Source organism: Bos grunniens, chromosome 22 (assembly GCF_055505025.1).
Source record: "Bos grunniens cultivar Pamir isolate PY7600 chromosome 22, Bosgru_T2T1.0, whole genome shotgun sequence".
Classification (NCBI taxonomy): Eukaryota; Metazoa; Chordata; class Mammalia; order Artiodactyla; family Bovidae; genus Bos; species Bos grunniens.
In genome coordinates this window covers 57,894,611-57,907,837 of record NC_141186.1, presented here as the reverse complement: position 1 = coordinate 57,907,837, position 13,227 = coordinate 57,894,611, and the positions used below count along the sequence as shown (strand labels likewise).

The window sequence follows — 13,227 nt, the reverse complement described above, 5'->3', positions numbered from 1 at the left end:
TTCTTGCCTGGAGAGTCCCATGGACAGAGGAGCCTGGTGGGCTACAGTCCATGGGGTCACAAAGAGTTGGACACGACTGAATCAACTTAGTGTGCTCACACGCGCACACACACACACACACACATACTGAAACGGAGGGGCCGGTGGGACAGTCCCTATGGAGATGGGCTGCCACCGTGGCCACCACCCCTGACTCCTGAGCACCCTGTGGTGGGGCTGGTCTGAGTCGTGACATGCTGCGAGTGTGAAATATACCTTAAATTTCGAGGACTTAGCATCATAAAGAATGTCGGATATCTGCCGAATGAACTTTGTGTATCAATTACATGTTGATCCAAACATGATTCGTTGATTACGTGATAATATCCAAAGTGATATCTGGGATATATTGAGTTGAAAAGTGTATTGTTAGTGTCACCTGTTTCTTTTTTACTCTTTAATGTGGCTATGAGAAAATTAATAATAATTATGTGTGTAATGATAAATGGGGCTCACATTATATTTGTCAGTCTGGCCTGGATTAGAAATGACTGAGGTCAGAGATGGAGCTGGGAGTTGAATGCCGTGGGAGGGGGTGGTGTTTGCTGGCAACCCTCCAGGCCAGCTGCTCCGCCTTCCCTCTGTCCCAGGCTGAACTGACATGCCAAGCCAGCTTTGTATCAGAGTATCACGCCCAAGGCTCAGTGGGGATGGAACTGGGAATCGAGACTGGACTGCGGCAGGGACGTGCGCGTCCTAACCTGGCAGTGGACGGCCAGGCAGTGCTGAAGCAAAGACGGCAGGACAGAGTGGCGTCCCTGGGAATCCCCAGTCCTCGCCCGTCTGCAGTGCGGGCAGGGGCTCGGAAGCCCAGCCGCGGGTGTGAAGGCATGGGCTGGCTGTGGCAGGAGAGATGCTGAACTTGGAAGTGGGCGATTCCACCCTTGACCCTCCCGCTGTCCGGGTCCGTCCCATCCTGCCAAAGTGAGCTGCAGTGTCACCCCCTCCAAGTGGTCGTCCCTAGCCGCCGCACCCTTGCTTCCCTGACCCCTGTGACACATGCGTGTTGTCCATCTTCCATTTTGTTGTGGCCGATGAGCCTCAACATCCACACGGGATGAGACCTGTGTTGGAAAATACCACGTGATTGCCCCGTGAGGTTTGGGCGCAGGGCAGTTCGCTGGACACCAGCCCGAGGCATGCAGAGTTCAGAGGTGGCCCTTGGGAGAATCGTGGCGTCGCCATCCCAAGCCTGGTGATGTGCCATTCTCGAGGGAAGGCGGTGCTCAGTCATCATATTGCGAGAGTCCGCAGCTCCTGTGGTGGTTCTGCCAGCCTTTCTTTTTCTTCGGCTGCCCTGGGTCTTCATTGCAGCATGCAGACCTTTTCTAGCTGCAGCCCACGGGTTTCTCTTACTGCGGAGCACAGACTCGAGTGTGCACAGGCAGGCGTGGTAGCTGTGGTGCGCCCGCTTGGTTGCCCCGAGGCATGAGGGATCTTAGTTGCCTGACCAGGGATTGGAACCTGAGTCCCCCGCTTTGAAAGGTGGATTCTTAACCACTGGACCACCAGGGAAGTCCCCGTTGTGTCAGGCTGGTCTCCCTAATTTGATTTGTGAGGACTCAGCAGAGGTGTTCTTCTCTTCTTGGCCCTGGAAGACTCTGCCATCTACGGTGCAGTGTGTGTAGAGACTAGACTGCACTAACGGGAGAGAGGCTGTGGGCTCCTTGAGGGCAGCCTGGATGCTGTTAAGATCTTCATTGGCTCCTGGGCACGTGCATTTACTACATACTTGTTGAGCGAATGAGTGCAGAGATCAGGACGCTTTTATTGTGAGCACAGGCTGTCATTCGTTCGGGTTCTGTTAGCCAGACTGTGTTTAGAAGAAAGATCTCTTCACCTTGTTTACAGAATGAATCTTGAGTGGGTAAGAAAGTGGCAACCCACTCCAGTGTTCTTGCCTGGGAAACCCCATGGAGAGAGGAGCCCGGTGGGCTAAGGTCCGTGGGGTCCCGAAAAAGTCGGATACGACCGAGTGCGTGAGCACACGGGAATTTAAAGATGTTGGTGGAGGGCATCAACCTGGCAGAACGTGCTGGGTTGGGCTCACGTGGGCTGGGAAGCCAGCTCCAGTGTTCTCTTGAAAACGTAGGTAGGAGACTCTTGAATGGAAGTAAAGGTAACTGTGCTTTCTCTCCCCTTCTTGTCTGTGTTTTCATCCTTTAGATTCACCCAAACCACCAGTCGCCCCCAAGCCGAAGGCTGCCAGTTCCCTCACGCCACAGACACCACCCAAATTCTGCCCATCGTCACTCCGGCCTGAAAGCCTTCACAGCCCCAACTCCTCCATGTCCAGGGGGCCGAAACCCCCCATCGCCCCGAAGCCCCGTCTGGCCACCCCCAGCGAGTGGAGGGCCAGCGTCTACGTGATCAACAGCTTGAACAAATGCAGCAACGGGAAGCTGCCCTGCGTAGACAGGGGCCTCTACGAAGAGCACCGGTCCACCCCTGAGTGCTCTGAGTCCGAGGCCGATGAGGATTACATCGTGGCCCCCAGGGCCCCTCCGGGGGAGGACGAAGCCAGGGATGCGGGCTGCGTGGAGAATGCAGTCACGGGGCCTCCGGAGGCCGGCGAGGAGGAGGAGGGCCAGGATGGGGGCGAGGGGTGCGGGCCAGCGGGGTCCGCGGCTGCAGAGGCCTGGGCGGTGCTGAGCGAACAGGCTGACCGAGACGTCGCCCCCGCCCCCGAGGATGCGGAGGGCCCAGACTGTGCCGGGGCCGTGGGGACCGAGGACCAGACGTTGGCAAGTGAGGAGGAGGAAGAGAAGCTGGCGGAAGAACACAGAGCCTGCAGCCTGGAGGACGAGGACGGAGAGGCGGAGCCTGGGGAGCCTGGGGACGGAGGGGCGGAGCCTGGGGACGGATGGGCGGAGTCTCTGAGCGATAGCGTCCCAGCCCACCTCGAGGTCGTCGAGGATACCGTGGTTGGCGGCGAGGAGGAGCCCGGGGCCCCCGGGACCCCCCAGGAGGCAGAGGAGGAGGACGCAGAACCCGGCCACAGTGTGGACGAGGAGGGCGAGGGGGACGATGCCGGCGAGGAGCCCCCAGAGGACGAGGAGTCGGCCACGGGTGTTCCCGAGGCCGAGGTAGCCAGCGACGACCCTGAAGTCTCCCGGGAAGCGTGTGAAGATGCCGCAGGTTATGGCGGCCAGCATGGCGGGCAGGATGAGCCGGCTGACCCGGCAGAAGCGGAGGCGGGGCAGGACCCCCGGCAGGGCGAGGACCCTGTGCAGGATGAAGCAGCCGAGGAGAGCTGCCACATCATCCCGTTCGAGAGCGACAGCGTGGACGACCTTGTGCCTCCGCTCTCGGCCAGTCCCTACGAGTTCTTCCCCACCGAGAGCACCTCCTTCTGTAGCGAGAGCTACCCTCGTTATTCCGAGTCCGCAGGAGAGTCAGCACAGGAGCTGGGGCCGGAAGAACGTGCGGAGCGGGCCCCCGAGGCCGGGCCGGGGCGTGAGCGGCGGGGCTCCGCGCAGGGTGGCGCCGGGGAGGAGGGCGCCCCTGTGCCCGACGTCCTGGTCCTGCCGGAGGACGAGGATGCCAACCCCTATGAGATGGGAGTCGGCCCGACCTGTGGGGCGGACCCCGGGGAGATGGAGACGCTCGGAGCGCAGGCCGCCCTGCAGGAGCTGAGCCCCGATGCGGAGGGCGGCCTGGTCCCCATCGACAGGAAGAACGTCATGGCGAGGGCCAGGCCCCACTCCGGGAAGCTGGCTGGCTACGTCCCAGAAACGGTCCCGGAAGAAATGGGGCCGGAAGCTGGCTCAGCGGCCGCCGGCGTCGGGGCAGCCGCTGCGGAGGCGAGGAAGACAGTCCTGTCGCTAGAGGGGAAGCCGCTGGACGTGGGCAGGGCCCTGCCGGCAAAGCCCAGAGGCTTCACGCTGTACCCGCGATCGTTCTCCGTGGAGGGCCGGGAGATCCCCGTGTCCCTGTACCGGGAGCCCGAGGCATGCGGCCTCGAGGGCCACGGCATCAAGAGGAAGGAAGACAACCTGTCCTTGCCCTGCGTCATCGGCTCCTCCGGCAGCTTCTCCCAGAGGAGCCACCTGCCGTCCAGCGGCACCTCCACCCCATCGTCCATGGTAGACATCCCGCCCCCGTTCGACCTGGCCTGCATCACCAAGAAGCCCATCACCAAGAGCTCCCCCTCGCTCCTGGTGGAGAGCGAGCCCCCGGACAAGCACTCCAAGAAGAAGAAGTCGTCCTTCAAGCGGTTCCTGGCGCTGACGTTCAAGAAGAAGACAGAGAGCAAGGTGCACGTGGACGTCAACGTGTCCTCGTCCAGGTCGTCCTCTGAGTCCAGCTACCACGGGCCGGCCCGGCTCCTGGAGATGGACCGCAGGAGCCTCAGCAACTCGCCGCAGCTCCGGGCGCGGACGGGCAAGCTCCGGGCTTGCGACTCGCCCTCCTCGCTCATCTTCTGCCGGGAGGGCAAGAGGAAGGGGGTCCCCTTCAGCAGGACGGTGTCCCGGGTGGAGTCCTTCGAGGACCGCTCCCGCCCCCCCTTCCTGCCGCTGCCCCTCACCAAGCCACGCTCCATCTCTTTCCCCAACGCGGACACCTCGGACTACGAGAACATCCCGGCCATGAACTCGGACTACGAGAACATCCAGATCCCGCCCCGGAGGCCCGCGCGGGCCGGGACGTTTACGAAGCTGTTTGAAGACCAGAGCCGGGCCCTGTCCACGGCCAACGAGAACGACGGCTACGTGGACATGAGCAGCTTCAACGCCTTCGAGAGCAAGCCACAGAGCGCGGACCCGGAGGCAGAAAGGTACCGTGACACTCGCCTTCCCTTTCCCGGCCGGCGGCGGTAACCATCCGAGAGGCAAGCTTAGGCGAGGGTGGCGGTCCCTGAGCTTTTTGGTGCCAGGAGCCAGTTTGGTGAAAGATGGTAACCATCCGAGAGGCAAGCTTAGGCGAGGGTGGTGGTCCCCGAGATTTTTGGTGCCAGGGGCCAGTTTGGTGAAAGACGGTTTTTCCACGGACCTGGGCAGGGATGGTTTGGGGATGAGTCTAGTGCATGACTTTGATTTTGCACTTTATTTCTGTTGTTATTACATCAGCGCCTCAGATGATCAGGTGTTAGATCCTGGAGGTTGGGGACGGGCATAGTGGTCAGAACGGACTGGCTTTTTCGCCTCGGGCTCTGTCTCTCTCTAGCTTTGTGACTTGGGCTGAGTGGCTTTCCCTCTCCAAGTCTTGGTTACTTCACCTGTGAAAAGAATCCGTGCTGCCTCTAGGCAGAGTGTTTGGAAAGATAGGAGTACCTAGTCTACTTGAGAATGTTGTCTCAGATGCCAAATACAGTGCGCGGGTATTGCTATTATTGGGATATGTTTCTCATCTCCTAGGCAGATGTGCGCGGGTATTGCTATTATCTGGGATATGTTTCTCATCTCCTAGGCAGATGGCTTTACTGCTCCCCTCTGGGCAAGTTACCAAAAGAGAAGGGCCTGGAATCTTGCTAAACTAAATATCTTTCACCATCAGGAGAATACCCTAAATTGAGATTGATCCCTTTTTATTGTGTCAATATACACTATATTCAAGGGAACTAGAAAAGACCATTTATTTAAATCGTTTCAAGAGCTAAGGGCGCCCTAAGCTAAACCTCTCAATAGAGGTCTCTAAGAGGCATGTCCAAGCTGATTCCTTTTGTTTGTTTTTGGACTTGGTCACCTTGGGAATGAGAGTGAAACACTGCAATTATTGACACCAGGGGGGGTTTTCTGACCTCAGCTTCCCGAGCCTGACTGAATGGCCTTATTGATCATCCCGGGTGGGTACTGGCCAAGTCTTGCTGTTTCTTTTGTGTGTGTGTGTGTGTGTGTAATAAAGTTTTATTAAAGTATAAAGGAGATAGAGAAAGCTTCTGACATAGGCATCGGAAGGGGGCAGAAAGAGTACCCCAGTCTTGCTATTTCTTAGGCACCGCGGATGCACCTTAAAGGGGCTGCAATTCAACCTCCACCACGTACACACTCGGGGGCACCTGATCTGAATCAATGAAAAGTCAGAATGGCAGTGATTTTCAAGGAAAGCCTGGTTCTTTCCCCGTACGTACAGTACCTCAGTCTAGTCCCGTACAGCTGTCGTTGCTCCGAATTCCCAGGGGACCTGCAGTAATGAATCGATAAGAATGATTTGCAATTAGCATTAGCTCTCTGTGGAGTGCAGACACGAGGAGAGTTTGCGTGACTTTTGTCCTGCGTTTTTCATACGGTTCCCCACCCTGTCTCCCTCTCCCCCTGCCCCAAGTCTGGGTAAGGCTATGAATTGGTTCTTTCTGTGACCTGGTTTGGAGCAGAGGTGGGCATCAGTGCCCCTAGAGGGATCCAGTTTAATTTGGAGAATGGGGGCATGTGCGCACTTTGAAGAGGGCGGGAGCAGAAAAGCAGACAAGGTCACTGCATTAGTACTTATCAGTGGGGTTTGACAAGACCCAACCCCGGTGGGTGTGGGGGAAGCCTCCCAGGTGGTAAAGAACCCCGCCTGCTGATGCAGGAGATGTAAGAGATTCGGGTTTGATCCCTGGGTGGGGAAGATCCCCTGGAGAAGAGCCTGGGAACCCACTCCAGTAGTCTCGCCTGGAGAATCCCATGGACAGAGGAGCCTGGAGGGCTGCAGTCCACAGGGTCACAGAGAGTCAGACATAACTGAAGTGACTTAGCATGTGTGCACACGACCCCAGTGGCGTACCTCCAGCACTAATGGAAATAGAGCCAAGGTTTGAAACCATAAAGTCTCTGTACTGGGACGGACCTCAAAGGGCATGTGGTCTAACTTCCCATGTCTAATAGGTCTCTCTCCTAACCCGGTCTGTAGTTGAATTCTTCAGGCCCCAGGGAACTCTCTACCTCTCAGAGCTGCTGCATCTGTTGCTCAGTACTTCTATTTTTCCTTTCTGTCTGAGCCAGAAGCCGTCTTCCCATCATGTCCCCACCCCACCGAGGTGGAAGCCAACCCCTCAACTAGCCCTGCCCCCTCCTGCTGACTCTTCACCCTACAGCCAGGCATCTGAGCTCATTTCCTCTTTTGTATATGACTGTCCTTCGGAAATGGAAATCTGCTTCTGTTGAATCACAGAATTGCAGAGCTGGAAGGGAACTTCTGACAACATTTGGTCCTGTTACGGAGGAGGAAACTGAGGCACGAAAAGGGAAAGAGAGTTGCCTCAAATCTCTCTTGGTGGAGAAATCAGTGTCAGGACTCCTATTCCCTGACTCTTGGTCCAGGAATTTTTGTGAAGGGTGCTAAGGGATGCCAGGTCCAGTTGTGCAGGTTGCACACTGCCCAGCCCCAGGGTCACACTCGCCTTTTAGTCTATATACAGTGTCCATGGGGTTGTGCAGTGTGCAGGCTACTTGGCCATATGCAAAGGGCCTGTGGCCTTGGGCTGCTGCTGTTTAGTCGCTCAGTCGTGTCTGACTCTTTTGTGACCCCATGGACTGTAGCCTGCCAGGCTCCTCTGTCCGTGGGATTTTCCAGGCAAGACTGGAGTGGGTTTCCATTTCCTTCGCCAGGGGATCTTCACAGACCGGGGATCAAACCCACGTCGCCTACATTGGCAGGGGAATTCCTTACCACTGAGCCCCTTGGAAAGCCCACCTTGATTTTTGCTTAGTCAAAAAAAAAAAAAAAAACAGAAGGAAAAAAAAAAAGCTGCCTTCATCCAAACCAGAATAAAATACTGCAGAAGATGTGAATCCTCTCCATGCCCTGCCTGCTTGCTGTGTGCCAGCCCCGTGCTAGGTGCTTTCCCCGTGGTATCTCACATTTGAGGCTCCAGCCAGAGCCTTGGCTGAATGTCTTGAACCATCACACTCTGCTGTGGAATGGATTTCCCTGCAGGCCAGGCTGGCTGGGATGTATGTCCCGTGCAGGAACCACATCCTCTTGGACATCAGTCAGTGAGCAGAGCTCTCTTCCGTTTTCCTGCATGAAACAGAGGGAAGCAGAGGGCGAGAGAAATCCCCGCTCTGGGCTGGAACACGTCTGGGCAAGGGCGGCGCCGGACACACGGCGTCGAGAGGCGGCGGGGGCTGCCACGAGGTGCGGGGGCCCCGGCTTCTTCGCCTGAATAGGGGCTTTGAGAACCAAGTGCAGGGGGATGCTGCTGACCTGAGACATGTGCCCAGGGGTGCTGGGGTTGGCCAGGACCGGATGAGAGGATGGGAGACTGTTCCCTTCCTCCTTCCGCTGCTTGTGTGTCCCCAGACCTCGCTGCAGTGAGGATCAGAGGCCGAGGCCAAGATAAATATCGACGCTCCTGAAACAGAGCTGGACAGTGAGCCCCAGGAGGGGGAGTTCAGAGCCCACCCGGCTCTGCCTCCCTGTGGGCCCCCCGTTTGCTCCTCTGTCCTGTGGTCTGATTGGAGCAGATCTGTTATTTCTCAGCCACCCACACTATGGCTCACTGCTTGTCTTTAAATCAGTCCATCTTTTTTACTTAAAAGGTGTTTCAAAAGGAAATTCTGTGTCACTACCGGCAAATGGAGAACCAGTATTAGTGTCTTGAGTAGAAGGCAGTTGTGAAAATAAGATACAGGACAAAGAACTAAGCCCTGGCGGGTGAAGTCTGGCCTGAGCCTCAGGCCTTGCCGAGGCCTTGAGCGGAGGCTCCGTCCCTTTGCTGAGCAACGAGAGGTGTGAGAGGCGTCCTGGGCCAACGCGAAGACAGTCTCCTCGGCGTGGTCAGAAGGATCCAGGAAGGGTGAAAGGGGAATCTCGTGGTGTGATTTAGTGTTATTTAAATCCTTTTCCTAGTGAAAGTGCCTCCCTTTGAGAAACGTCTGGAGTGTGTGATAGAATTCGGAGTTCTCCAAATCAGAGCAGCAGCTCAGGGTCTGATGGATGATCGTAAAGTTTCTCCTGTGCAGATACTCCCTTCCAGGTTTGTCCACACAGACAATAGCATTTTCCCAGTTAAAACGTTCTTCGTAGCTGTCGTCTGTCTTGTGAAGTAGAAGTGTACACGTTGTTACCTGTGTACATTTTCCTCTGGTGTACACAACTTTGGGCTTCCCAGGCAGTGCTAGTGGCAGAGAGCCTACCTGCCGATGCAGGAGATGTAAGAGCCACGGGTTCAATCCCTGGGTCTGGAAGATTCCCTGGAGGAGGGCATGGCAATCCACTCCAGTACTCTTGCCTGGAGAATCCCATGGACAGAGGAGCCAGGCAGGCTACAGTCCATGGGGTCACTAAGAATAGGACATGACTGAGAGACTTGGCACCCACACACATACACAACTTTGATTTAAACTGTATCCCCAAAGCATTCTTTTCTCCTGAATTGACTCTCATACATAGTATGTGAACCGTGAACTTCCAGATGTTCAAGCTCGATTTAGAAAAGGCAGAGGAACCAGAGATCAAATTGTCAACATCCGTTGGATTATTGAGAAAGCAAGAGAGTTCCAGAAAAACATCTGCTTCTGCTTTACTAACTATGCCAAAGCCTTTGACTGTGTGGATCACAACAAACTGTGAAAAATTCTTCAAGAGATGGAAATACCAGACCACCTTACCTGCCTCCTGAGAAATCTGTATGCAGATGAAGAAGCAACAGTTAGAACTGAACATGGAACAACAGACTGGTTCCAAATAGGAAAAGGAGTATATCAAGGCTATATATTGTCACCCTGCTTATTTAACTTATATGCAGAGTACATCATGAGAAACGCTGGGCTGGATGAAGCACAAGCTGGAATCAAGATTGCTGGGAGAAATATCAATAGCCTCAGATACGCAGATGACACCACCTTTATAGCAGAAAGTGAAGAGGAACTGAGGAGCCTCTTGATGAAAGTGAAAGAGGAGAGTGAAAAATCTGGCTTAAAACTCAGCATTCAGAAAACGAAGATCATGGCATCTGGTCCCATCACTTCATGGCAAATAGATGGGGAAACGATGGAAACAGTGACAGACTTTATTTTGGGGGGCTCCGAAATCACTGCAGATGGTGATTGTGGCCATGAAATTAAGACGCTTACTCTTTGGAAGGAAAGTTATGACCAACCTAGACAGAATATTAAAAAGCAGAAACATTACTTTGTCAACAAAGGTCCGTCTAGTCAAGGCTGTGGTTTTTCCAGTGGTCATGTATGGATGTGAGAGTTGGACTATAAAGAAAGTTGAGAGCTGAAGAATTGATGCTTTTGAACTGTGTTGTTGGAGAAGACTCTTGAGAGTCCCTTGGACTGCAAGGAGATCCAACCAGTCCATCCTAAAGGAAATCAGTCCTGAATATTCATTGGAAGGACTGATGCTGAAGCTGAAACTCCAATGCTTTGGCCACCTGATGCGAAGAACTGACTCATTTGAAAAGACCCTGATGCTGGGAAAGATTGGGTGGGAAGAGAAGGAGATGACCGAGGATGAGATGGTTGGATGGCATCACCGACTCAATGGACATGAGTTTGAGGGAGCTCCAGGAATTGGTGATGAACAAGGAGGCCTGGCGTGCTGCAGTCCATGGGGTCACAGAGTCAGACACGACTGAGCGACTGAACTAAGTGAACTGAACGCAGAAAAAATGTTCTCAACAGCCATCTAGTCCAACACTCATCCTTTTCCAGTAGAATCGTTGTGTCCCCAGTCAGGACTCTTGGTTGGGACAACCTAGGCCTTCTGAATATCCCACAAGACCTTGGTATGTTGATTACGGACTAGGAGCTTAATAAATGCATGTTGATGGGTTGGTGATTTTGAGCTTCACGGGGGGAAAGAACTATCATTTATTAAGTATCTTCTGAGACAGTTTGAGGTGCTTTGTGTAAGCTTATTAAGTAGCCAATGGATGCAAAACAACACACACACTGGTCTGTCCTAAGTGTCTTGTTTAAATCCCCGTAATTGTAACTTCGCTTTTGCACGATGAAGCGTCTACTTTAATCACTCAGTATTATCCCTCCACACAGATCCCCGAGGTCCCCTTTCCCCATTTCATTATGAAAACATTCAAACTTAGGGAAGAGCCGAAGCAGTTTTCCAGTGAATGTCCGTGGGCCCGCTTCTTAGATTTGATATTAACATATTGCCGCGCTGGCTTTTTCTCATCACTTTCTCTGCCTGCTTTTCAGTCTGCGCTCCACCTCTCGCTGTGACCTACCCCTCAGTGCTCCCTCTGCTTCGGTTTCTTTTTCTTTGCTGTTGCATTGCGTGGCATGCAGGATTTTAGTTCCCCAACCAGGGATTGAACCCACCACGCCCCCCGCAGTGGAAGCGTGGACCGCCAGGGAAGTCCCACGTATCTCGGTTTCCTTGTCTGTAAAAGGCGACGCTGGGCGTACCGGGCCTGTTCGTGTCTTTAGGACGAAATGAGTTAGTGCAGCACGGAGTGAGAAGGTCGGTGAGCACGAGCTGTTATGGAGTGACGCGATCAAGGCTCCACAGCGTGGATGCAGGTGCAGAACCGGGTCTTCCACTGGGAGGGTGTCTGTGTCTCTCTTACAACTTGTGCGTGTGTCAGACCCAGTGTTCAGGACCTCACATGCATAAACCAGGAGCAGGTGTGAACTCGTGAGCTGTGGGGTGTGGCGTCGACGTTGCCTCTGCCTTCCGCAGGGGATGGGGGCGGGGCTGCCCGCACCAGCCTGGGCACCCCAGGACGAGGGTGTTTTGATTCCAAAATCTCACTGTCTGTAACTCTGTCTGTAGCAGATATTTCACTTGTAACTTGTGATCAGTGAGGCACCTTAGGGCTTTCCAGTTCCCATTTTCCAGATGAGAAAGCTGAGGCCCAGGAAAGAGATTCCAGCCGTCCTCGGTCACACAGGCAGTAAGTCGCCACACCAAGACTCACACCCAAGTCTTTCTGACTCTCCACACAGTGCTCCTTCCATCTTGTTCTCTGTGGTTGAAAAGTGCCATGCTCACTGGTGCCCTCCACCCAAGAGCTCCGAAGCGGCTCCCTCACGGGAGTCAGGCCCGCACAGCCACCACCCGCGTGCTGGCTTTGCTCGGAGGTGCAGAGGCGGGGACGCGAGGGAAAGTGGAGGGATGTCCTCCTTTGGTTTCTGCCTGCCGGTGGGTTTGCTGCGGTCTCGGCAGCTTGTGGAGAAGACAGACAGCCTCTCCTGGGACTTGCTGATGAGGTGCTCAGGTGCCGTTCCCTTCCGCCGGGCACAGGGATGGGGAGACCCTTGCCCTCCTGTGGCCCTTGGCACGGGATGAGTGACCGGAAGCTCTGTGTTGGAGCAGCCATCTGTACCGCTCAGAGGACTCAGCCCCGAGCAGCAGTGGCTTCCAGAGAAAGAGAGCCCAGCATTTCGGGCGCCTCCAGAGCCGTCCACGGTCAGAAGGCAGCTTGGATTTCATGCCCAGGAGTTTGTGAGCACCGGGACTGGGGGCATCCAGCTGCCTGAATCTCTTGGCTCACTGATGACGGCCATTCGAGAAGTGAGTGCTGCTGCACCAGGGGGTGCGTGGGTGCTGTGTGGCAGGAGGTGGAGAGGTGAACCACCCCATCATCACTGACCTCATTGGAGGTGGGGTCGAGGGGGTTGGAAGGACCTAGACTCAAGTCCCTGGAGTGCAAGGTTGAAAACGCTCTGGACGCAAAGAGTAGGCGTCCAGAGGAGGGTGGGCTGGCGTCATGGACAAGGGGGCATCTGAATGGGCACTTGAAGAAGAAAAGTTCTAACTGTGGTGCTGGAGGAGACTCTTGAGAGTCCCTTGGACTGCAAGTAGATCCTACCTGTCCATCCTAAAGGAAATCAACCCTGAATACTCACTGGAAGGACAAATGCTGAAGCTCCAATACTTTGGCTACCTAATGCAAAGAGTTGAGTCTTTGCAGGAAAAGACCCTGATGCTGGGAAAGATTGAAGGTGGGAGGAGAAGGGGATGACAGAGGATGAGATGGTTGGATGGCATCACTGATTTCAACGGACATGAATGGACAAACTCTGAGAGATGGTGAGGGATGGCACTGCCTGGCGTGCTACGGTCCATGGGGTGGACAAGAATCGGATGGACTTGGTGACTGAGCAACAGCAGAATTTCCCCATACAGAGGTGGAGGAAGGTGTGAGCCCAGGCGAACGTGTGGGACTGTGGCGTTTGGCAGGTTAAACCACAGTGAAAGTGACCTACTGTGTTTCAGAGGATCTCCTCGATCTCTTTTTTCTGGAAAGCCGTTCCCATCGTCTGCAAACACGGAGACCGTGTAGAAAGGTGTGAG

General features: G+C 54.8%; 1 protein-coding gene across 8 annotated transcripts in view; it reads left to right on the top strand.

The window, feature by feature from the left end:
• The window catches only part of FGD5 (FYVE, RhoGEF and PH domain containing 5), a 121,771-nt gene that overhangs the window by 9,196 nt on the left and 99,348 nt on the right, over positions 1 to 13,227 (top strand). For all 8 annotated transcript variants that reach the window (XR_015151886.1, XM_086368737.1, XM_086368735.1 and 5 more), the window contains exon 2: positions 2,206 to 4,816. Coding sequence is in view for 7 of the 8 variants with exons in the window: in XM_086368737.1 (XP_086224863.1) it covers positions 2,206 to 4,816 (2,611 nt within the window). In the remaining variant the exon portion in view is untranslated. The remainder of the gene's footprint in view (positions 1 to 2,205; positions 4,817 to 13,227) is intronic.